Raw genomic sequence first — 22,593 nt, 5'->3', positions numbered from 1 at the left:
AGGGGAGCCCAGTTCTGCCCCCTGGAGACCCTGTCTGGCTGAGCCATGTCTGGACCCAGGGGGCCACCCTGTGGTGAAATGCAGAAGTGCGCTTCCCCGACCCCTCCTCCCTTGCCTGATGGTTGGGTTTGCTCCCCACGCCCTCACCCACTGTTGGTGGGGGTTGGGGTGACACCAGTCCCTTGGGCTGGAGTGGGAGGCACACTCTACACCCTATTCTTTCCTGCCCTTCCAGCACCTCTGGGCCGAGTCACCAGTTTCCGGGTGACGGAGACCCGAGATGATTCTGTGACCTTGGCCTGGACTCCGGCTCCCGGGGCCACTGGCTACCTCCTCACCTGGAAGCTGCCCCGAGGTAATGAACAGATTTCCAGCGCGGCTGCCTCTGGGGCTGCAGAGCTACAGCAGGGACACCTAGAGCCTGCATGGAGCTGCGCCCCATGGCTGCCTGAAGAAAGGGCCCCCCTGAAGAGATAGGAACCCCCCTTCCGTGCTGGGCCACAGCTAGCCCCCACCTCTGGGACTCCCTTGCTTGCCCAAAACAAGGTCTGCAGAAGTCCTGGTAAGGCTGTGCAAAGCCCTAGAGGAAACCCAGGCTCAAGGCCAGCAAACTGAAGTGAGATTGGGGCTCAGCCCCCCCTTAGTGGACAGGAGCCCAACTCCCCCAGCTGGCAGCCTGCTCCAGACAGGCCAGGTCACTGCTGGGAATGGGGACCTGCTGGGGGGTCGCTTTGCGGCAGGGTGAATGGGGTGGAGCTCTCTGGCCTGAGCCCAGTCTGGAAAGAGGGTCTCTGTTTCCATTGCTGTGGGATCTTGACCATCCCCAGTTCAAATACCCCTTCAAAGAGAGACAGCACTGAGCAGAGAGGTGGGAGGCAGAGGGGATGGGTAGCAGGGCCCACACTAGGGCCATCTCCCTCAGACCCTGTCTATGCTGAGGTCCCTTGTCCCTGTTTGGGTTAGAGGGAGGCGAGACACAGAGGACACTGCCCGGGTCAGCAACTTCCCACCAGGTGTCGGGGCTGCGGCTGGGGCACAGATACCTCTTCACCATCCGGCCGCTGTTCGGGAGCGCCAAGGGCGAGGAGTCCACCCTCACCGACCGCACAGGTAAAGGGCAGCCTGGCTGGCTCCCAGGACCAGTCCGGCTCCAGTTCGGCTGTGCGAGGGGTAGGGACTGGACTGTGGGGCCTTGCTCCATTGGGGCACTTAGCGGTTTGGGGCTCAGCCTGGTCGCTGTTGGGACAGAGGCTCTCACTAGCCAGCTGGCATCTCCGCACGGCAGTGAGGCCTCAACTGGAGCCTGCTACCGCTTGGGTCTTTTTGGTGGCTGTGGAGGCTTCCTCAGCACTCACTGCCCCTGATCCTGAGCAGTGGGGCAGCAGGCAGGAGCCTGCCCTGCACACAGGGGAGTGGCCCTCCAGAGCAGAGGTGCGGGGAGCAGCTCCTCCGTCAAACCCACCCACAGGAGGTGAGCTGCCCTGGGCTTTTCTTCCTGTCCCCCTGCCTCTCAGGGGCTCCCTCATCTCCTTCTCTTGTGCAGTTTGCAGGGATGCTCGTGGTGACATCATCTTCCTAGTGCATGGCACCCGGGACAGTGCCTACAGCACCGAGGCCGTCCGAGCCCTGCTCTCCAACACCATCTCAGCGCTGGGCCAGCTGGGCCCTGATGCCGCCCAGGTACTGGGGGGCAGGGCTGGCCTGGGAGCAGAGCTCTGGTTCTCCCCACTGATGTGGAGGGGTGGAACGTGCACCCTGCACACATACCCCTTGTTCCTTCACCTGCCCTGGGGGCTGCCTTGGGCCATCCTGTCTCTCCCCTTCCTCCGCCCTGGGGCTGGTCCCACCCCGTCCTGGGACCACATCATGGCTGTGATCTCAGTGGCCTGGCTGACCTCTTGCTTTCTTCCCCAGGTGGGCCTGGTGATCTACAGCTACCGCAGCGTCCCGTGGGTCCTGCTGAATCGCTCCAGTGACCTGGGCACTGTCCTGGAGCGGATCCGCACCATGCACTATGAGGAGCCCAGCGGCAATGCCCTGGGTAAGGGGCACCATGCCTGCAGCCTGGGCTCCCCCATGGTGCCTGCTATGGGGTGGGGGTGATGCCAGCTTTGGGTGTCGTGCTTCTTCGATGCCACAGTGCCAGGGGATGAGGACAGAACACTGTCTGGGGGGGGCAGGAAGGGAGGGGGCCCTGTACTCCGAGAGCCCTATGCAGTGGCGGGTTGGACTCTGCAACCCCAGGCCATGGGAACACCTTCCCAGTTGGCTGGGGTCCCACTCTGGAGTTAACCTTGGGTGGGGGTGAGTGGTGATGGGGAAGGGGATGGAGGTGGCAGGGCCCTATGGGGGGTGAGATAGAGGTGGCATCACACCTGCTTGGTAGTGATACCCTTTCTCTCTGCAGGAGCTGCCATCAACTTTGCCAGGACCTACATGCTGAGCCCCAGTGCAGGGCGCCGGCCTGGTGTGCCAGGGGTGCTGGTGGTGCTGGCAGACAGCCCCTCCGGTGACGATGCCATTGGGCCGGCCAGGGAGATCAAGGCGACAGGTGAGAACTGAATCCCTGGAGCTGGGATGTGGCGTTTGAGCCAGGTGGAGAGGGTGGGATGGGTGTCGCAGACCCACATGATTGGTGCTACACCCCCAGCTTTGGAACCCCTTCAGCATGCTGGTCCCCCTGTGGGTCTCGCCCTTTCTCCAGGGTAAGCCACTCGGCTTCACCGCCTCCTTTGACTGGTCCTCAGTGCCTGCAGCTCTCCTGTTTCACATTGTTCAAGTCCAACTGAGACAGACCCCACGGGAGACTTGTGCGCTCTTGGGGGGATCAATGCACCTTGCTGAGTGTTTGCAGTGATACTTCCACAGTTGGGTTAATTCGCTAACTGGAGCACAGCGTAGGAAGGCCTTAGGGTAGTCGAGAGAACTGAAGGTTAAAGCACAGACCGTTCTGGTTAGTCGAGAGCCCAGCCAAGCTGTAGTGACCCCTTGGTTCAAGCTGTGTCTGTTTCCCTCCGTCTGATCTTCTCCATCAGACCCCAGGTGAGAGCCTAGATTCCTTCCAGCAGCCAGCTCTGATCCCCCACCTCACTCCTTCCCAGTCCTTTGTTCTCGTCCTAGGGAGATGCTGTTCAGCCTCCCTAAAGAGAGGCAGGAAAATCCATCTCCCTCTGGGTCATCGGGTGCTAAGTGCCAGTGTCTGAGCAATTGGATTTGCCATTGTCTTCTCAGATGCTCCATTGATATAGGGCATAAGTCCCAGACAGCTAGGCGCCATTCACATCTATGTCTTAGCCTGCCCCAAGAGCAAACAGTCCTTTTCTACCCACTAGATAACAATTCAGCATATAGGGGAAACCGAGGCACCAGCCAGACTCATAAAAGTATTAGAAAATGTTCCCACTTTGTCACATCGGGCAATAGCTGGGGGGCAGGGGAAGGTGTGGGGAAAAAGGGAGAGGGCAGGCTGGTAGGGAAGGAGTTTACAATGGTGGGAAGGGAGGGGTGTGTGTGGGGAGGGGTGGGGAGTGACAGGAAGGGAGGGGATTGTGTGGGAACCCTCTCCCTCTCCTCTTTACTGCTGGGTTGGTCAAAACCCCTGCCCAGGGCAGTTTGCTGCGGTGCCAGAGCCTTTAACCCCTTTCCCTTCACCCCCCTGAGTGGTGAGTCCAGGGGGTTAGTACCAGGCTGGCCCCCTGAGACTCCTTTCTGCTCTGTGTAGGGATCCAGGTGCTGGCGGTGGGCATGGACGGGGCGGATCACGAGCAGCTGCGCCGCATTGTCACCAGTGAAGACCCGCGCCATGTTTTCTATGTCAAGGATTCGAGGGCCGGCCTGTCGGAGCTGGAGGACAGGCTCGCCAGCACCCTCTGCAGGGTGACTGTCACGGACAGGGTAAGAGGGGAGAGCGGCCTGCAAGAGGGACACTGCCTTCTTGCTCCAGGTAGGGTTGCCAACCCTCCCGGTTTTGCTGGGAGTCTCCCAGAATCGATCTCTATCTCCTGGAGGCTACTGAAGCCAAAGTGGGAGATTTTTAGGCCGCTAAATGTCCAGTGGCGCAGCAGGGGTAAGGCTGCCCTGACTCTGTGCTGCTCCCGGAAGCAGCCAGCATGTTCCTGCAGCCCCTGGGGGGGGAGGGTTCTCCATGTGCTGCCCCTGCCCCAGCATTGACTGGGAGCTGTGGCCAGTGGGAGCTGCAGGGGTGGTACCTGCAGGCAGGGGCTGCATGCGGAGCCCCCTGCCCACCCCCACAGGGGACGCAGGGATATGCTGGCCGCTTCCAGGAGCGGTGCAGAGCCAGGGCAGGCAGAGAGCCTGCCTTAGCCCCGCTGCGCCTCCAACTGGGAGCTGCCTGAGGTAACCGCCACCCCCTCCTGCACCCCAACCCCCTGCCCCAGCCCTGAGTCCCTTCCCACATCCAAATTCCCTCCCAGAGCCTGCATCCCTCACCCCCTCCCATACCCCAATCCCCTGCCCCAGCTCCGAGTCTCCTCCCAGAGCCTGCAGCCCACACCCCAGCCCCCTGCCCCAGCCTGGTGAAAAGAAAAGGAGTACTTGTGGCACCTTAGAGACTAACCAATTTATTTGACCATAAGCTTTCGTGAGGCTGTAGCTCATGAAAGCTTATGCTCAAATAAATTGGTTAGTCTCTAAGGTGCCACAAGTACTCCTTTTCTTTTTGCCAATACAGACTAACACGGCTGCTACTCTGAAGCCTGGTGAAAGTGAGTGAAGGTCGGGGAGAGCAAGGGATGGAGGATGGAATGAGTGGGACATGGCCTCAGAGAAGGGGTGGGGCAAGAGTGTTTGGGTCTGTGTGATTAGACAGTTGGCAACCCTAGCCCCAGGGCTGCCCACAACTGCAGGCCCGGAGCTATCCCAGAGCCAGGTTGGAGCTGCTGTCGGGTGGGGCATAGGGAGCTGCAGGTGACTGAAGCCGTGGGGCTGGGGGCAGCTCTCCCCTCCCCCTGCACATGCAGCATCTCCGTGGCCCATGTGTATAATGTCCCCCTGCAGGTGGGGGGTGCTGCTCCCTGCCCCAGCAGCTTGGCATGGGGTGGAGCTGACATGGCTGCCCAAGGCCCTCTCTAATGCAGAATTTTTCCCCCTCAGCTGGAGCCCTGCACGGTGCAGTGTCCCAAGGTGAGTCCCACACCAGTCAGCACCTCTGCAGCTTCCTCCCATGAAGAGGGGGCTGCAGGAGAGCGACTGAAGATAGCTGGACCCCTCCTGGAGCTGGGGGGGAAGGGATGGGAGCCCCCCTGGAGCTGGGGGGGATGGGCCGGCATGGAGTTATTGTGGGGGATCAGTGCAGTGAGCGGTGGGAGGGGAGGCAGCGTGGAAGAATCAGGCTGTGTGAAAGGCTTGTTTGGGGCAGGGGAGCGTACTGGAGAGGGGGCTGCAAAGAGGACTCCAGGCTCTGGTAAAGTGGGGAGTCAGGGGACATTGAGGTGCCCTTGGGAGGTGAGCAAACACCTGGGGGGAGGGCACTCCACCCCCAGGTGTATCTGCAGAGGGAGTGGGCTGCTTCCAGCCCAGAGCCTTGGGCCATGGGGGTGGAGGTGAGAGCGCCAGGCCTCTGGCCAGGAAAGTGGGGAGAGGTGGGCTGGGTGATGGCTTTTCCCTGCCAGCTCTGCACTGACTCCTGGTGCAGCCGGGCCAGCCCCATCGCTGTCTGTGCTGCCCTGGGGAATGGCTGGACGAGGTGCAGGAGGTGGAGATGCTCACGGGTGGCTCTTCTGCCTGTTGCTGCACTGCCCCCTAACTGGCCTCTTTGCTGTTTTTGCTGCAGGGTGAGAAGGGGGAGCCCGGCCAGATTGTGAGTATTACAGGGGTGCTGAGGTGCTCCCCTCCCAGGGGCTGCGAGGCCACTTTGGTTTAGTGGCTTAGCTGATGGACTTAGAAGCTCTGACTGCTGATCAGCCTGCGTCCTGGGAGTGGGAATGGCCATACATTCCTGTCTTTGTTTCTCTGTGCAGGGGCAGAAAGGACGTGTGGGGCAGCCCGGCCCCCCTGGACACCCGGTAATACTTCCCTCTGTGTGTGGGTCCCTGGGCTGGGGGGACTGTGGTGCTGAGCTCTCCCTGCACTCAGTATGGGTCGGGTGCAGACCCTGTGTTAGAGTCAGGACCTTTCCAAGGCACAGGGCATGCCTGGAAATAGACTGGGGTTGGGGAGCTCAGCTAAGGGGTGCTGCCGCTGGCAGTCCCAAGGCCTCTGCGCAGTGGGGGCTTGTGTGAGGAGTAGCGCAGGGGTCTTTAGGGGGCCTTATTACAAAGCCCCTGTGTCACCCCAGTAAGCAGGGAGGAGGAGATCTAGGGACCCCTCCCTGGGCCTCCTGCTGTGCTGAGCTCCTTAGGAGTCCTCATTGGCCTGCCCTGGGAAAGCTTCTTGTGGCAGCCAATCGTCCTGCTGCTTCTTTGGAGAGATGCAGAGAGCAGGAGATGGAGGCACTGCAGGGTGATGGGCACAGAGGGGCCTCCCAAGGCCCCGAGCCTGCCCTTACCACGGGGGTGCATCTCCATGTAATAACCCCATGTCATTTCTCCTTGGCTGTTTTTTCTCCTCTGTTCTTTCTAGGGCCTCAATGGGCTTCCGGGCCCCCCAGGACCAATGGGGCCCCAGGGTGCCCCAGGCGAGATCATCGAGCGGCCCGGCGAGAAGGGGGACAGAGTGAGTGAGTGCCCTTCACGCCCCACGCTGGGGGGAGGGGCCAGGGCACTGGATGGCTGCATTGTAGGGGCAGAACATCCACTTTGTTCAACTCTGATCTCTTTCAGAGCCGGTGCCCTGAGGGTCCCTCTGGGTGCATCCTCCATGCCCATGTCCCCTATGGAGCCCCTTGGTGTCCTTATTTGTGGACGCTTGAAGCCCATTGGCAGTGCTGGGCACGAGGGGCATGGACAGCACTGAGTACAAGGCACTAGGCCCATTGATGGTGCTGGGTGCCAGTAGCACCAACAATGCTGGGCACAAGGCACTGAGCACCAGGCTCTTTGGCGGTGCTGGGTGCCAGGGGCACGGACAGTGCTGGCTCAGAGGTACTGGGGCCATTGGCGGTGCTGGGTGCCAGGGGCACGGACAGGCTGGGTCAGAGGTACCGGGGCCATTGGCGGTGCTGGGGGCCAGGGGCACGGACAGCGCTGGGTCAGAGGTACCGGGGCCACTGGCGGTGCTGGGTGCCAGGGGCACGGACAGGCTGGGTCAGAGGTACCGGGGCCATTGGCGGTGCTGGGTGCCAGGGGCACGGACAGGCTGGGTCAGAGGTACCGGGGCCATTGGCGGTGCTGGGTGCCAGGGGCACGGACAGGCTGGGTCAGAGGTACTGGGGCCATTGGCGGTGCTGGGTGCCAGGGGCACGGACAGGCTGGGTCAGAGGTACTGGGGCCATTGGCGGTGCTGGGGATGCAACTATCTTTCACAACCCCCTTTCTTCTGGGGTTTCTCTGGCACTAGGACCCAGGAGGGATCCTATCCCCATGGAATCCCTTGGGGAGCTAAAAGCAAGTCCAAATGGGGCTCTGTAGTGAGAGCTTTGGCCAAATCCCAGCCGAGGGGACCCTCTAAGCCGAGATGCCCTGTCCCAAATTCAGCCCCCGTGGCTGCCCTGGCACGGATCAGCACTCTGGGGTGACTTTGAACATAAATGGGTTTCACTCTGGGGCGTGAACCAGGCTGGGAATGGAGAGGCCAGTGGCCAGAGCAGAGCCAGGACCTGCTGGTTTATTCTCCTCTCTGTTCCCAGGGATTCCCAGGAGTGGATGGGATCCCAGGAAGCCCTGGTCGCCCTGGCAACTCTGGCTCCCCTGGCCAGCCGGTAAGTAATTCCTCCTAGTTCCTCCTCTTGGGCCATATTTACCATTGTTCTTTGTCTGCCGGGTGATTTACATCCCCCTTCCCATGATGCTTTGCAGCACTGAGCTATTACTTGGCTTCATCCCATGTAACAAGGGTTGCAGAAGTCCAAATTACATGGGTCTCTGAGACCCACATTGCCCCTGTTGTGCCCCGTGTCAATCCCCTTCCAGGTGCTGTCTCCTGCCTGTGGTGGCTAACTTCAGTGCCATGGACTGTAGCGGTTACCCTGCTCCATGGTTCCTGTGTCTGTGTCTTGCTCCATGCATGGCGTGCAGACCACGTGTGTACCTCCTCTCTCGGCTTCAGTCTCCTGCTCCCTTGGCTGGAGGATGCTCCTCATCTTGTTGTTGTTGGTTTTTTTTTTGTTTTTTTTTCAGGGTAGACAAGGCATTCCTGGCCTCAGAGGGTCCCCGGTACGTAGAGCTCCCGCTTCCCCTTTAGCCTTGCTCCCTGCTCTGGAGCACCCCTGCTCACTGTTGCTTTTGCCTTCCAGGGGGACCAGGGCCCAGTGGGGCCTCCCGGGCTGCGGGGAGAGAAAGGCGAGCCGGTAGGTAGAGGTGCATCCCGTCCAGTGCCGCCTAACGTGGCCACCATCTTGGATTCCCCACCAAGCAGGGCAATCCCAAAGGCTCCGCTTGGAAAGAGAGAGAGAGCAAGCTCTGTCTGCAGCAGCCTCTGCCGGCGCCTAGCCATGTGGGGTGGTCCACAGCCCCTCCCCCCCCTAACTTTATGTAACCCTTGATCCCTCCAAGCTCTGTGTCCCGCAGCCCTACTAGGCAGTGCTGCCGTGAGCAGGTTCTGGCATTGGCAAGAGGGAGGCCTTCCACCTTAGATCCAGTTAGACACCTCCCTGTAAATTACACACACGTCATACTGGGGTCACAGCAGCGCTCCCAAGCTGAGCAGGGTGGAACCAGCTCAATGCTTGGAGCAGAGACTCCACAGTACTCCAGAGCAAATGAACAACTCAGTAGGGATTGCTCTCCTTTGATCTTGGTGCCGAGGGCACTGTGCTGCTGGATAAGTCATAAAACTGAGTTCTTGGCCACTTGTGATCACTAACGGTCCCCTGGCCCATTGCCCAAGAGTCTGGTGCTCTCCTCCACGTCCTGGCCAGAGTCCAGCTCTGGTGACTCTGTGCAGTCTTCCCCGATTTCTTCTTCACTGCCTGTCCTGAACCGTGGTACAGTGTCGCTGTACAGCTGCCATGTGTTCTCCCAGAGAAGCTGAGGCTTGTATATGGGGCTGGGCTGGTGCACTGAGGTTTGGCTTTCTGTTTTGTGTAGGGAGATCCAGGGGTGATTGTGAACGGAGGAGGGAGGCTGCCTGGCCGGAAAGGGGAGCCTGGGAGTCCGGTACGTAATAGAAAGCAGGTTTGGACTGTGTGGTCATTGGGGTACAGGAACGAAAGGAGAGGTCCTGTAGCCCAGGGCCCTGGCACCCACAGTGGGACTGCAGGGGGGGCTTTGCATCTCTCAGCCCCATGGTGTGAGCCTCTGGAATCCGTTCAGTGGCACCAGGAGCGTTCCAATGAATCTCTGATTGCACGAGGATTGGTGCCCCCAGGGCACTTCTGCTCTGAATAGATCTGTGCTCAGCTCTTATTCTATGGACCCTGCCCTCTCAGGCCTCCTCAACATGGATGTCATTTGGGAGGGTGGGGGGGCATTGTCCCCCCCAAAGTGCAAGCCTCAGGCAGGCGTGGAATTTGCCCCTCGCACGCAGCCCCGTTAGCCGGACTGGAGCTGCCCCCCCAGATATAGAAGTTAAACTATGCCTGTGCTTCTCTGTGCTGTCCCTGCCTAGGGGTGGAGGTTTGAGGGACTCGCAGGCTTGCCCAGTGCCAGATGAGCAGGGATCCAACCCTCTCAGCATTCCTGCCTGGGTCTGTCACCCTCTAGGCCTCACACTGAGGTTCTTAGACTCCTTGCTGCCGGTCCACCAACTCTGGGGCTGCTAGCACGTGGAGGGCTGAGGCCTTCTGCCATAACCCCATTCCACAGAGACTGGGGGCCCTGCCTCTAGGGTGAAGCTGTGCCAGGCTACAGCAGAGCCTGCACGCAGACATGCTGGGCCGTATGGGCAGTATATGAACACCCTGAGCACTGGCTGGAAACTCACAGACCTGCATGGCTGGCTGCTGTGGCTCATCCCAAAATCCAGGGTCCCCAGTCCGTGGTGCGCTTTCTTCCCAGCACAGAGCACTGATGAAGCCTCTCTGATTCTCTAGGGAAATCCTGGCCTGCCTGGGAACCCTGGGCCTAGAGGAGCAGTCGGTGATCCAGGACCTCCTGGGCCCAGTGGACCTCCAGGGCCGTCAGGACCTGCCGGAGAGTTTGTCAAGGTGCGTTTCCCTCTCCCGCTTGGGAGGAGCTGTTCAGAGGCTCTGCCCCGGGCAGCTAGATTGAGGCACATCGTGCCCCCTCCCCTGTGCATGCACACAAGCAGCCTCTTCCACAACACCGTGCGCCCGCACGGCAGCCCCCATGCAACCCCTCTACAGCTCCTTCCATGCATGCAGGCCCCGCCATGCCCTGCCTCCCCGGGCATGCAGCTCCCACCCCACCCCATGCATACAGCAGCCTGCCCCAGCACCTTCCACACAGCCATGCCCTGCCTGTGGTAAGCTCGCCTGGCCTGGGGTGGGCTGAGGTTTCAGGTTGGGGTGTGCACCTAGAAGCCTGAACTGCAGAAGAAGCGCCGGCAGCAGCGGGGCTGGGGAAAGGTGGTGGGGCAGGCACTCACCTTAGCATCGGAGGCACATGGCAGGCTGAGGAAGCGGTACGGTTAGGGCAGCTGCGGTGGCACGGAATCCGGGCACCCAGAGCAGCCACCCGCCTGGCTGCTTCTTCCCCTTCCTGGCTGCTGCTCTTATGCAACAGCTAGTGGGTCCTGTCCTGGAAGGGAAACAACCCTTCTCTGTCCCCTAAATGATGTGGGTCTGCCCAGCTGTCCTTTCCCCACTCAGCTCGGCTCCAGCCCCTTTCTCCAGGCATTCCCTCTCCCCAGGATGCTCCATCTCACACCCTCCCTGGCTACAGGGGTGGAAACACATCCACCCCCACAATGAAAATTAGCCCCCATTGCCGCCCTGATTCTGCTGCCTCCTGCTGTATGTGCATCGTCATCCCACCACGTGTGCACACTGTGTGTGCCTGTGGATCTCTCACCCGTGCACACGTGGCTCCACCGTGGTCCCTGGCCAGGTGTGTACACACAAGCCAGATATTCTGAGGCTGCTCCTGGTGAGTGGGTATCATGCTGAGCTTATCTTTGCTTGTGGTTTCCCTGCCAGGTGCCCTGGGCTGTGAATGCACCAAGCTCACTGAGCATTGCGTTCCCAGGGGCCACTAGGTTGCCAGGTGCAGGAATCACTCCCTTTAACCCTGTGTATTTCCTCTTGCAGGGGGCGAAAGGCGAGCGAGGGGAGCGGGTAAGTGACCTTCCTCCTTCCCTGGCTCTTCCCCTGCGTGCTGCGCTCTGGCCTGGGGGAGGCTGACAGGCTGTGACGCTCAGCAGCACTTGCCCCTTCATGCCAGCTGGTGGGGTCCCGCAATGCTGTGACAGGGCAGCAGCGGGCTCTGCTCTCTGCATTGTGGAGCTGGCCTGTGGAGAGCTGGCCTGTGGGAGCTGCAGCCAGTTAGCCACAGGGCTGAGCCAAGACACGCTCCCCTGGGTGGAGGGGCTGTGTTTGGGTGCAGAGCCAGCTCGTGGGGCCGTCAGGGCATAGCCGGGTGAGAGGGGTAGTAGGAGTGTGACGTGATATCTGAGCTCCCTGTGTTTTGTCTCTCTAGGGCCCCCCAGGGCTGATTGATGGGGTACCTCCCGGAGGAGAGCCAGGCACCCCGGTGAGTACCTCCCCGTGCCACGCCAGGGCTGGGAGTGGAGATGCATGGGTGAGCGAGGTGGGTGGGGATGGGGTGAGGGTGACTCTGTTGGTGGTGTGTGGTGCGGAGGAAGTGGGGTAAGGAGGACTAGGGGGGGATATGAGTTTGGGAAGACACAGAATAAGGCTCCATAGAAAGGGAAATCCCCTTTGCTAGATGTGGGCAGTGTTAATCTTGTGCTGAGGCTGGCTTCCCATGAACGCCATGTCACTCAGGGCTGGTCTCCACGCTGCTCAGGTTGGTCTCAGCTCTTTCTTTCTCTCTCGTTCCTCAGGGCTTGCCTGGTGATCCTGGGCCACGGGGACCTCCTGGGCCCCCAGGACAGAAAGGAGACAAGGTAAGAGGAGTGGCTGTGGTGAGAGGCAGGGGTTGCAGGAAAGCCCAGGCTGTGCTAGTACAGGATCTGCTGCCATCCCTCACCCCCTAGTCCGCTGTGGGATTGTGCTCTGGTCTCCCTTCTGCACAAAGGCACTTGATGCCATGACCAGGGCGATGCACACATGGTAGGAGACTGCTGTGGCTTGTAGTGACCTCGTTTCCCTGGATCCCACCCTGCTAACCTGGAGGAGCAAGGGAGCCATCCTCGCTGGCTCCTGTCCCCTCAAGTTCCCTGAGATATGATGCCTTTGTCTTTTCTGGACACTTCCTTTGCTCTTTGTCCCCAGGGTGATGGGGAAGAAGGCTTTCCAGGGCCGCCGGGTCGCCCAGGGGACCCAGGAGATCGGGTGAGTCCCCTAAGAGGAGGTAAGCCATGCCCTGGTGGAATGAACCCAGCTGGCATGGAGCACCTGTGGAGCCTCGAACAGCAGGCCCCCTGAGTGGGGAACAGCGAACCGCTCTAGGGCTACGTGGTCAGAGCTGGGAAAGGCCAATTAGACCCGTGAGTCCATGCCCCAAGCAGGGCAGGAGAGAGCCTCTAAATCAGAGACTGCATGAGGCCCACTGGGCCAGCGCTCCGTTGGCTGTCTCCCTAGAGCCAGCCCTGCCTCTCCTCAGCTGGATGGCAGCTTGGCAAGCCCTGCCCCGGGGTGGAGAAGCTCATGTACTCAGCTGGCTGCTCTTACACCAGTCCAATGGCAGTCCTAAAAGCCTCCTCAGCCAGGAGCCTCCCCGTTCTCAGCTCTGGTAAAGCAGCCTTCCAGCTGGGGTGTGCACAGAGCAGGCGCAGTGCTGGGGGGCTGCTCACGCCCTGGCTCAGACCGCCGGCAACAGGGCCTGAACAGGGGCAGGAAATAGTCATGTCACAGGTATCCTGAGGAAGTCGGAGGCTAAGCCTGCAGGAGTGGGGGAGTGGGTCCTGGATTCCAACCTCCTCAGCCACTGACCCACCGGGCTGCCCCCTAGACAACCCAGCTCACACCTCGCTCCGATCAAGCGGGGAGATAGGTCCAGGCGCCCCTGAAAACACACCTCAGCAGGTTTTGCCAGGGACTCCCTGGTGGAGAGATGTAACATTCTTGCTTCGCTTTCCTAGGGCCCGAGAGGACCTCCAGGTGAACAAGGAAGCAAGGTGGGTGCTGGAAGGCTGGTTCAGGTGGAGACGGGGAGTTGGGATTCATGGGTGGTGTATCCAGTTCTGGCAGTCCTGTGCTCTGCGACCTTGGGACGGCCCCTTCTCCTCCCTTCTGCACCTGTTTCCCCCTCTAAACAGAGGGGATGCTGTCTGTGTCCCTGGGGCCATGGGGATAACATGCCTGGAGATCCCAGAAGGAGGTGCTGAGTGTGAATTGTTATTACCCAGGTGGCCTGCCCGCTGTACATGGTCACTGCCCTGTAACAAGGATGCCTGTCTGAGCCTTTCCCCCTGAACTCTCTGGGGAAGCTGGATGTGATGGGGCACTGCTCCCAGGCCCTGCTCTTTGGTGCATGGGCTCCTGGCCAGAAACCCTCTGCCTGTGATGGCCCAGGGACAGTCTGAGACAGAGCACTGCAGCCTCAAGTGGGGAAAGTCAGCGGGAGCCAACGAGCTGCTGAGGCCACGAGCCTCTTGTGTGTTCCTGTGCCGGGGAGTGAAGGCAGGGCCACGCAGGTGGGGAGTTGCTACAGTCCACTCTGCTCATGGGGTCCCCCCAGGAGGCATCTGCTGGCTGCTCTCCCAGTGCTTCCTGCCTCTTGGAAACTCTGCAGGATGAAATAGGCAGAAGACCTCTGCTGCCCCTGGGGCTCCTCCCACCTAGGTCCCATCGCCGGGCGTGGTCCTTGTGCCCTCCAACACTGATGCACTTATCTCTTCTGTAACAGGGAGACCGTGGGCAGCCGGGAGAGCTTGGAGAAGCAGGGGAGAAGGTGAGAGTTTGCTGGAGCACAGGGTTCCGCTGTGGGGATCAGGGGTATCGGGCAGTGCCTCACCTGTGCCCTTGGGACAGTGCTGTTGAGTCACGACATCCCGTCCAATCAAGAGGAGAGTTTGGGACCAAGCAGGTGACCTACTGCAGCAGGCACCACACTCGGGGCTCCTGAGCTGAGGCTGAGTGCTGTTGCTCCCACCTCCCGAGAGTGCCCCCTTTGCACAGGGAACAGGGGTCTGCAGTTTACACCCCTGGGGCTTTCTGGTCCCCTGCCTGTTACTGCTGCTCCAAGCCAAAGCTCTGCCCCAGAAGTGATGGAGAAAACCGGAGCCCTGAACGGGAGAGGCTGGGATTTCCCTGTGACCATCCCTGTCTGCCAACAGCCTCCCCAGTGACAGACTGGCTCACAGTCTGCAGGTGCGCTAGAGACGTGGACAAACTGGATGTGGATGGCTGGGCCCTGGGATGGGCAGGACTGTGCTCTGTGCTGTGGCCATGTACCCCTGCAGAAGACTCTCTAGAAGATGGATGTTCTGCCCTAGTCTGTTTCAACCAGGTCTCCAAAGAGGGTGCCCTTTGGCTGCTAGGGTGCTGCTGCAGGGGGCAGGGTTATCCGAGGGGCCCCAGCGAGTATGCGCCCGGCTGAAATGTCCTTTCTCTTTCCATTTCCTCTGCAGGGCGATCGTGGACTCCCTGGGCCGGAAGGGACAAAGGTAGGTTCGCTCTGGGTTAACCTTTCACAGCCGAGGGCCTGCGATCGCTGGGGGTGGGTAGTAGGCAGGACAGCTTTTGCCAGAGAAGCTGGGTCAGCCCTGTCCATGGCCCTGGCTCATTCTGTTCAGCTTTGTGGCCCCCTCTGATCAGCACATGAGGGACAGCAGCTGGTTGGGGAGAGTGGCTCTTCTATTGTGCCAATGCAGCGGGTCAGTGCGCTTGCTCTCTGTGCTTCCGTCAGGATGCTGGAAGCTTCTGCACAACCAAAAGGGTCCCCTTCCCCCAAACCCACCCATGTCCTGCAGTTCAGGAGAGCAGGAGCGCTGGCCAGAGGCTTAGATCAAGCAGTGCTGTGTGATCCCAGCCGGGGAATGGTTGGGGGAGGAGCAGAGAACTGGGTGAGGTGGGGAGGCTGAGCAAGGGGTGTGCTCTGGGTGCAGGTTGGCTCCTGCTGGGCTGTGGGGGTGTGATGGTCCTTCCTCACTTCTACATGCCAAGTGTGCACAGAGCCTGTCCTGCTTCCACTCACACCTTCTATCCTGTTTCAGGGGGAGCCGGGAGCCCCAGGCCGCCTGGGCCCAGCAGGCAGAGAGGTGAGTGTGGGGAACCCCGCCTAGCCCAGGTGGAACATGGCAGTGCCAGCCCCACACTGTCACAGAGCCTGGGCAGGAATGCGCCTGTGCTGAGATGTGTCTGCTGCAGCGCCCCCTGCTGATCTGGCACTGTGTTTTTTCTCCCCTACCCCTCCGCTGAGCTTGACAGGCCCAGGGGATGGGTGGAGGGGACAGAGAAGGAGCAGAAATGACTATTGGAACCTCCTGTAACTGCCCTGCTGAGGCCTTGGCTTAGTACACTGAGTCACTGGGAGAGTTCGGCGATCAGGGATCCTCCCTCCAGCTCCTAAGCAATGGGCCCCAGCACAAATTGGGCTGGAGTCCCATCCATGGTTCTTGGTCAGTCTGGCTCTGGCCTGGGGCGTGAGTCTCTGGGGCGGCTGGCATTCCCTGCATGGATAGACAAGGGTACTGCCAGTTCTCTCATGGGCTTCTCTTGTCTCTCTAATCTCTGGAACAGGGATTGCCAGGACCGTCCGGCCCGCGAGGGGAAAAGGTAGGGACCCTTTGACATGGCCTGTATCCTGCCTGCTTGCTGGGCCACTTAGCCAGTTCTTGGGGTGAGCAGAGCATTTGTGGGGCATCCATGAAGTGAGAGATGACAGTGCCCGCCCCTGAGCTGCACTGATTTTTTTCCCCCCATGCCCCCAACATTGCTCCTAATGTGGAGAGTTCTCTTCCTCTGCGTGTCTTCTCTGGGCCTGCACCTCTCGAGTGTTGCCTTCGTCAATGTCCGTCCCACAGATCTGGGCCTCAGGGGCCAGGAACCCTGGGTCTAAGTGCAGAAAATACTCAGTGTCCTTAATGCAACAGACAAGGAGTCAGCTGCCACACTGCTGCTCCTTTGCATTAATCACTGGCATTTGGTGAGTGCCTGGAGGCTAAATGAGGAGTGGAGGAGGAGTCCAGGTAGGAAGGGAAGGGCTCTAGGTCTTGGGGGAGAGAAGTGCTGGGAATCCCCCTTGATAGGCAAGACTGGTGGACAGGGCTGTTGGATCTTGGAGAAGCTCTTAGAAGAAGTAATGTTCCCCAGGTGGCTCTAGAGAGGAGGTGTCTTCCCCTGTGCTGGGATTGCCCTGCAGAGGGAGGTGACATTGCGTGCAGTCCGCTTGGCTTATCGCATCAATACCAGCCTGTCTTCTCCAGCCAGAGGAGCTGGTAGGGCAGAAAGCAGATGTCCTCCCTGTGTGACTTGTGCCATCTGTGCTCACTGGGCACAGAGAATGGGACCACTGATGCTCTGTCACTCAGCTGGGGCAACAGCACTCTCCTGGCCGTTGTCACTGTCTGGGTCTCTGGCACTAGCCCCAGTGCCCTTGGGCGTGGGTTCCCAGCGCTGCAGGGGAAGGGGAATCCTTGCGCTCTTTGGATCTGGGTGTTTAAAGTCTGTGGTGTGGGGCAATAGGGAAAACAATACCGCAACCCTCCAGTCTGGCACCAAGCCCCTCGGGAATCTCCTTGTCAATAAGTAACGCCCAAGGAATGGCAGCTGGGTCCCTGGCTGTCCGATGGGGACCTTGGCCTGCAGCACTCAGCCAGGTGCAGAGGGCTGGTGAGTGAGCCATGCTGGCAGATAAGCTGAAGGGCCATGGCTTTCAAAGGAAATCCAACTAATCCCGAGAGACCCTCGGCACGCGGGGCTCTCTGATGGCTTCCTCACACTCCCAGGACAGGGTGGGCTGCTGCCCCTCGGGAAGGCTCTGCCCCCTGGGCGGGATGGCTGACCCGTGGCCTTTGTCATTCTTTCCCTTAGGGGGATCAAGGTGCTCCTGGGGAACCTGGAAAGCCGGTAAGTGGCCTCCTCTCTGCCAGGCAGAAACTGCGTTCCTGAGGGCCAGGAAGGGTGTTACTGGGCTCCCAGCACGTAGGGTGGATACTGACCCTCAAAGGGGCAGGAGAGGCACCACAGGACCGTGTTGCTGGGACAATGGCCCCCAGCGTTGGTGCTTGTGGGAAGGTCGGTGCAGAGATAACTCACTTCAGGGAGTGGGGCGTTGCCTACTGGGTCCTATTGCACCCAGCAGTTGAGGTTCTTCCTCTGTACCCCACCACCCTTCTCCTGAGTGCTGACCTCAGCCAGGGGATGGGCAGAAGGCTGCTTCTGTGGATACCCGGCCAAGGGGAAGTGCTCCCCCTGGTGGCTGTGAGACGTAGCAATTCCCATGAAGGGCAGGCAGGGCTCTCTCCGTGTGTCCTTGCCAGCAGGGAGCGGTGCACAGGTTTCAGCAGTTTCTCTCCTTGTGTTTCTCCTCCAGGCTTCCAGCGTCTCTGGGGTCAAAGGAGAGAAGGTAACTGAAAATGATCCTGTCCCCAGAAGTGGGGCGCTGGCGTGGGAGGGGCCTCTCTTAGTTCTTTTGCAAATGTACAGTGTGTAAGATGCACTCCCAGCTGGCACTGTGTGTTAGGGCAGGGCAGAGTGCAGCCATGGGGCTTGGGCCTGTGGCATGGTGGTGGCTGATGTGACCCAGGAAGGGGGCAGTTACCCAGCAGGGCTGGCGAGCTCAACTACATGTTGATTCTGCTCCGTGGGCCAGGGTTTCTGGTTAGGATGGCACATTCCCACAGTGACCAGGAGATGCTCCCAAAGGTCGAGGGGAGAGGCCAGGTCTCTGTGTAGTAGCTTAGGGTTGGTCTGTTATCAGCTCAGTGCCTTGTTACTCGGGTCAGCCTTGGGTGAGAGAACACACCTCCTTTAGGCTGCCATATTCCTGCCCTGTGTTCCCCTCTTCACCCACTCTGTTCTATGTCTCTCTTTTTCCCACTGCCTTGCCTTTCCTGCAGCAACTCTCAGGACCTGAGGGTGTCACTCCTACTCCCATCCCCTTCTGTCTGCTCAAATCATCAGCAGTGAAAAAGTTAGAGTTGACACTCACGTGAGGTCATTGGGCTTGAGAGTTGCCGCTCCAGTCAGATCGGCAGGGGTGTTCACCCACTGGGTCATCGCAGCAGGCTCTCTGCAGACGTGGGCAGCCATCGCTGCAGTGGCTGTGCTCAGCTCATGACTGGAAGGCTCTCTGCAGCTGGGAGGGCTGGAAACTTATTTCTTGTAATAAAAGCTGAGGCCAGGCAGGCTGGAGCCCCCATGCTCAGGGGCAGAGGGGGCTTTGGCTTCTCTGGGGGCAGTGTGGGAACTTTACCTGCACAGAGGCAGCTTTGACGCTGCTCTCTCCAGTATCCCAGACACATTCCTTCCACCCCCTCCCCTCCCCCCCGCCACTCCCGGCTCCAAGTCACTTGTGGTCAGTCCAGCCGGCTCCTTTTAGTGTCATCCTATCCTGAGCCCCGCCTGCCCCCGTTGCCCTGGGAAGCAGGTGAGCAGCTCTGTCTCGCCTGTGGGGGGAGGGTCAGTGTTGGGGTCCAGAGGGGATCAGCTCTGTGTGGCTGATGGTGCTGTTTCCTCTGTTCCAGGGTGACAGAGGCCCTGCAGGAGCAGAGGGGGCCCCAGGTCCCAGGGGAGACGCAGGAGATAAAGGAGCCCGCGTGAGTATCATTTAGGCCGTCAGCACAGCCAGGAGCTCTGGCGGAGGCAGCGGGGGCCCAGGGGATAAAGCCATCTCTCCTGTCCCCTCTGAGACCCGGGCTCAGGGCCAACTCGCTGAAGTGAGTCTGGGGCTCAGTTCCCCACTTAGTGGGCAGAAGCCCAAGTCCCGCAGCCAGCAGCCTGCTCAGGATGGGCAGGGATGCTGCTGGGAGTAGACCGGAGTAGCTCTTGGCGCTGGAGAGGGTGATCGCTCTGGGACAGGGGGGTACAGCTCTCGTAGCTGGGTAGGAAAGAGGGTCTCTGCCACCAATGCTGCATCCCGCAAGGTGGCCCCTCAGTGCGCCGTGGCTTAGAGGCTCTTCAGGGGTGAGTCTGAAATCTGGGCCTGTGCTTGGGGCTCCCCAACATGCCTGTGTAGCTCCGTGCTCTGGGAGCTGGAATCCATCTCTCCCTGAGGGCAGGCCAGGCTACACCATCCTCTCTGGGTGTAACATCGCTGGGGGGACGCAGAGAGAACCACAGCTTGGCCAGGTGAGGAGCCTGGAAAGGGCTTGTCCTGCCTGCCTTGCTCTGACCTGCTTTTCTTTTTGTTTCAGGGCCCCCCTGGATTCAGTGTCCCTGGCCCACCTGGCCCCAAAGGAGAACAGGGCGACAGGGTGAGTCTTGCCTGCCTGCCTTGTGGCTGGCATCCCACAGCTGGCTGTGCCCTGCATCCTGGGCCAGGTGCTATCAGGGCCATGGGGCTATGCTCCCACTCGTCTCTGTCCCTGGGATTATGTCTGACTCAGAGCTCTCTGTGAGGAGGGAGTTGCTTGGTCTCTATCCTTCGGGCCAGGGTTGCTGGGGTGGCATCGATCAGCCCAGGGCTGTGCCCCTCTCTCCCTCAAAATGGTGGGTAAAGGGCTAGAGAGCCACTGGTAAATATGAAAGTGGCTGGTGCAAGAACAGGTGGGAGCCCATCTCTGCACAGGTGTGGGGCCCTGGCTCACCTGCACTCTGGGTGTGGGAGGGATTTGGGGACTTGCACCCCCACCACCCATGTGCAAGCAAGGCTCTATGGAAAGGCCCAGGAGCAGTCCCCAGGGCCCCGCGAGTTCTGCTCCATGTCCCACAGCCTCCCCTGAGACCACATCCAGTGGGGGCGGCACAGACCCTGCAGGCAGCCAGGTCACCAATAACAACCTCTCTCTTTCCGGTCAACCAGGGGATTGTCGGCCTCACTGGCAAGAGTGGCCCAAAGGTAATGGCTCTGTGGGGTGATGGGGGGTGCGGGGAGGGCTCCTCTGCCTGGCTGCCCTGAGAACTGCGTTGTGTGTGTGCACTGGGCTCCTCTCCGCAGGTGCTGTCCTATGGGAGGAGGGGTTCCTTACTACTTGCCCCATTTGCATGGATGCTGTGTTGTGAGCGGGGCTCGCCCTGCCCTGCCCTGCATGTGTGGGGGTTGTGTTGTGTGAGGGGGAGGGAAGGTGCCTCTGGGCATTCACTGTTTGTGTGGCGGGGGGGCTCACTGGTTACTGTGGGGTGTGTTGGTGGGCTCCTCTTGTTCTACACTGTTCACATGGGTGCTGTGGGTTGGGGCTCTCTTAGCTGGGTGCTGGGTTGTAGCCAACTGGTTGTACATTGACTCAGCCTCTCCTCTCTCTGCTGTGATTTTTCTCTTGTCCAGGGTGACCCAGGGGAACCCGGTGAGAAGGGGGAGCTGGGGAGACCAGGAGCTCCAGGGCAGATGGGCCTGCGAGGGAAGGAGGTAATGTAGAGGTGCTCTGGATGAGGAGGGCATGACCTGGGTGCATTCCAGGGTGCCCATGAGCAGGCAGATGGGGCTCTTGGGTCTACAGTTCTGACTGTTGCCTCAGACAGTTCCTGCTGGTGGAGAGCCTGTTTCTGGCCACAGTGATTATACAACATGGTGGAGTTTCCATGGAGACCCTGTGCCAGATTGTCATGACAACATCAACAGGCTATTTTTAACAGGGGATCCAAGAGGTATTTGAGGGGGCTGTGTGCAGTGGAGTGTATCCGGTGGAGGTTCGTTTGAGGGGCTGGTGCGGGTGGGGTTATGTGGAGGCATATGCCTGGGGAGGAGGCTGTGTGGCGTGGAGGAGTGTGCCGAGTGGAGGAGTGTTCGGAGTGATGGTGGGGGCTGTGTGGAGGGGAGGAGTAGTCCTGGCGGTGTATCGAGGGGAGGTGTGTTCCTGGGGGTGTAGCGAGTAGAGATGTGTTCAGGGTGATGGCAGGGGCTGTGTGGAGTGGAGGCATGTTCCAGGGAGACGGGGGCTTGTGCATATGGAGATATTTAGGGTGCTGGGTTTGCACACAGGGTGCACTGAGTGGGTGACTCTGTTTTGTTGGTCAGGGAAGATTACTGGTAACTCTCTTTTTCTCTTGTGTGTGCTGCAGGGTGAACGTGGTGAGAAGGGTGATGAGGGGACCCTGGTAAGTGATCAGTCTGTTGCTTTGTGGCAATGCCCCTCCCCTGCTTGGCCACACTTGGCTTTTCCCATCATTCTCTTACTTCCCTCTCTTTCCCTCTCAGGGAGAGCCGGGTCAGCCTGGCAAACCTGGAGACCGGGGCCCACGGGTAAGTGAGGGGGCTGTGAGGGGTGTATCCCGTGGGGTGGCGGGGAGGAAGAGATCATGGGAGGCCTGCATGTGGGCTCCCCAAGGGGCCAGGGTTGCTGGGAATGAGTGGGGACATGAGGATGGACAAAATGCTGCCCCTCCATGGGACTCCATGCTGTCGTGCTCCCCGAGCTCATGTGAGTGGGGAGCTGCAGAAAGGGCCCAGCTGAGCCCTGTGTGCTGCCTGAGGGCGAGACAGCAGCCGAGATACTGACTGGGGTGAACTCCAGAAGGCGCAGCCTGGGGGAATGATGTTACAGTAGAGTTTGTCCCCGCCCGGGCTGCTGGGTACCCTCCACTCTTGGGGAGCCTGGTGAATTCCAGCCTCTGTAGGGGCAACAGCACCATCGCTGCGTGTCCCATGGACCTCTTGGAGGGGCCTCTGCCTGGCCCCTGCTCCTTAACTGCTCAGACCTGAGTGCCCCTGCTCCTCCCCAGCCCTGTTCCTTGGGTCTGGGCTCCCCAGCCTCTCACTCCAGCGTGGGGGTCACCATAGTGCTCTGCCTCACCTGCTGTCTCTCCACCAGGGCCCACCAGGAAACCGTGGCCTCCCCGGGGAGAAGGGTGACCAGGGAGACCCAGGCGATGATGGCAGAAATGTAAGTTCCCAACTTGCAGCCCACCTCCTCCTTCCCCAGCAGCCGGCTGCCTGACTCTCCCCTCCCCTCACTGTGTCCCTTCTCTCCTTGCAGGGCAGTCCTGGAGTACCAGGGGCCAAGGGCGACCGCGGGGAACCGGTGAGTAGCTGCACCCCCTTCTGCCATGCTTGGAATGAAGCATTTAGTGCTCAGCCTGGGGGTTCTCCACCCCCACACAGACCCTTCTCCTTGGGGCACTGCAGTAGGGTGAGGCTAGGGCTGCCTGTGTCACACCTAGAGGGCTGCAAACAGGGCACAGGAGCACCACCATGACCCACACACAATGGAAATCCAGGCATGTAGGGGGATCGCTATCCTCTGAGAGGAGCCACTGCAGGCTCAGGGTGTCCATTGCATGCTCCATGCGCACACCCCTGCTCCTGTTGCACGCTCACCCCACAAAGACGCAGACTTACTTGTATACTTACTGATTTGCCCTGGCCCGTGTGGTGCTGCCCGGGCCTGCGCGTGTCCTCCCTCATGCTCGCCCAG

The 22,593-nt window shown here is 60.2% G+C and overlaps 1 protein-coding gene across 7 annotated transcripts in view; it reads left to right on the top strand.

The window, feature by feature from the left end:
• The window catches only part of COL7A1 (collagen type VII alpha 1 chain), a 129,959-nt gene that overhangs the window by 47,470 nt on the left and 59,896 nt on the right, over nt 1-22,593 (top strand). For 6 of the 7 annotated variants that reach the window (XR_013636029.1, XM_078853591.1, XM_078853589.1 and 3 more), the window contains exons 25-58: nt 236-355; nt 964-1,110; nt 1,544-1,680; nt 1,915-2,041; nt 2,408-2,551; nt 3,722-3,894; nt 5,113-5,142; nt 5,792-5,818; nt 5,979-6,023; nt 6,580-6,672; nt 7,745-7,816; nt 8,235-8,270; nt 8,351-8,404; nt 9,144-9,212; nt 10,088-10,201; nt 11,264-11,290; nt 11,652-11,705; nt 12,019-12,081; nt 12,410-12,469; nt 13,219-13,254; nt 13,986-14,030; nt 14,710-14,745; nt 15,295-15,339; nt 15,821-15,856; nt 17,114-17,149; nt 17,616-17,648; nt 18,769-18,840; nt 19,438-19,497; nt 20,046-20,081; nt 20,508-20,588; nt 21,242-21,277; nt 21,378-21,422; nt 21,991-22,062; nt 22,156-22,200. Coding sequence is in view for 6 of the 7 variants with exons in the window: in XM_078853591.1 (XP_078709717.1) it covers nt 236-355; nt 964-1,110; nt 1,544-1,680; nt 1,915-2,041; nt 2,408-2,551; nt 3,722-3,894; nt 5,113-5,142; nt 5,792-5,818; nt 5,979-6,023; nt 6,580-6,672; nt 7,745-7,816; nt 8,235-8,270; nt 8,351-8,404; nt 9,144-9,212; nt 10,088-10,201; nt 11,264-11,290; nt 11,652-11,705; nt 12,019-12,081; nt 12,410-12,469; nt 13,219-13,254; nt 13,986-14,030; nt 14,710-14,745; nt 15,295-15,339; nt 15,821-15,856; nt 17,114-17,149; nt 17,616-17,648; nt 18,769-18,840; nt 19,438-19,497; nt 20,046-20,081; nt 20,508-20,588; nt 21,242-21,277; nt 21,378-21,422; nt 21,991-22,062; nt 22,156-22,200 (2,306 nt within the window). In the remaining variant the exon portion in view is untranslated. The remainder of the gene's footprint in view (nt 1-235; nt 356-963; nt 1,111-1,543; nt 1,681-1,914; nt 2,042-2,407; nt 2,552-3,721; nt 3,895-5,112; nt 5,143-5,791; nt 5,819-5,978; nt 6,024-6,579; nt 6,673-7,744; nt 7,817-8,234; nt 8,271-8,350; nt 8,405-9,143; nt 9,213-10,087; nt 10,202-11,263; nt 11,291-11,651; nt 11,706-12,018; nt 12,082-12,409; nt 12,470-13,218; nt 13,255-13,985; nt 14,031-14,709; nt 14,746-15,294; nt 15,340-15,820; nt 15,857-17,113; nt 17,150-17,615; nt 17,649-18,768; nt 18,841-19,437; nt 19,498-20,045; nt 20,082-20,507; nt 20,589-21,241; nt 21,278-21,377; nt 21,423-21,990; nt 22,063-22,155; nt 22,201-22,593) is intronic. The other variant, XM_078853588.1, reaches the window with a different exon arrangement.

The sequence above is a fragment of the Lepidochelys kempii genome, chromosome 7 (genome assembly GCF_965140285.1).
Source record: "Lepidochelys kempii isolate rLepKem1 chromosome 7, rLepKem1.hap1, whole genome shotgun sequence".
NCBI classification, from domain to species: Eukaryota; Metazoa; Chordata; order Testudines; family Cheloniidae; genus Lepidochelys; species Lepidochelys kempii.
The sequence above is the reverse complement of the archived record's forward strand: the minus strand, read 5'-3'. Positions and strand labels throughout refer to the sequence as shown.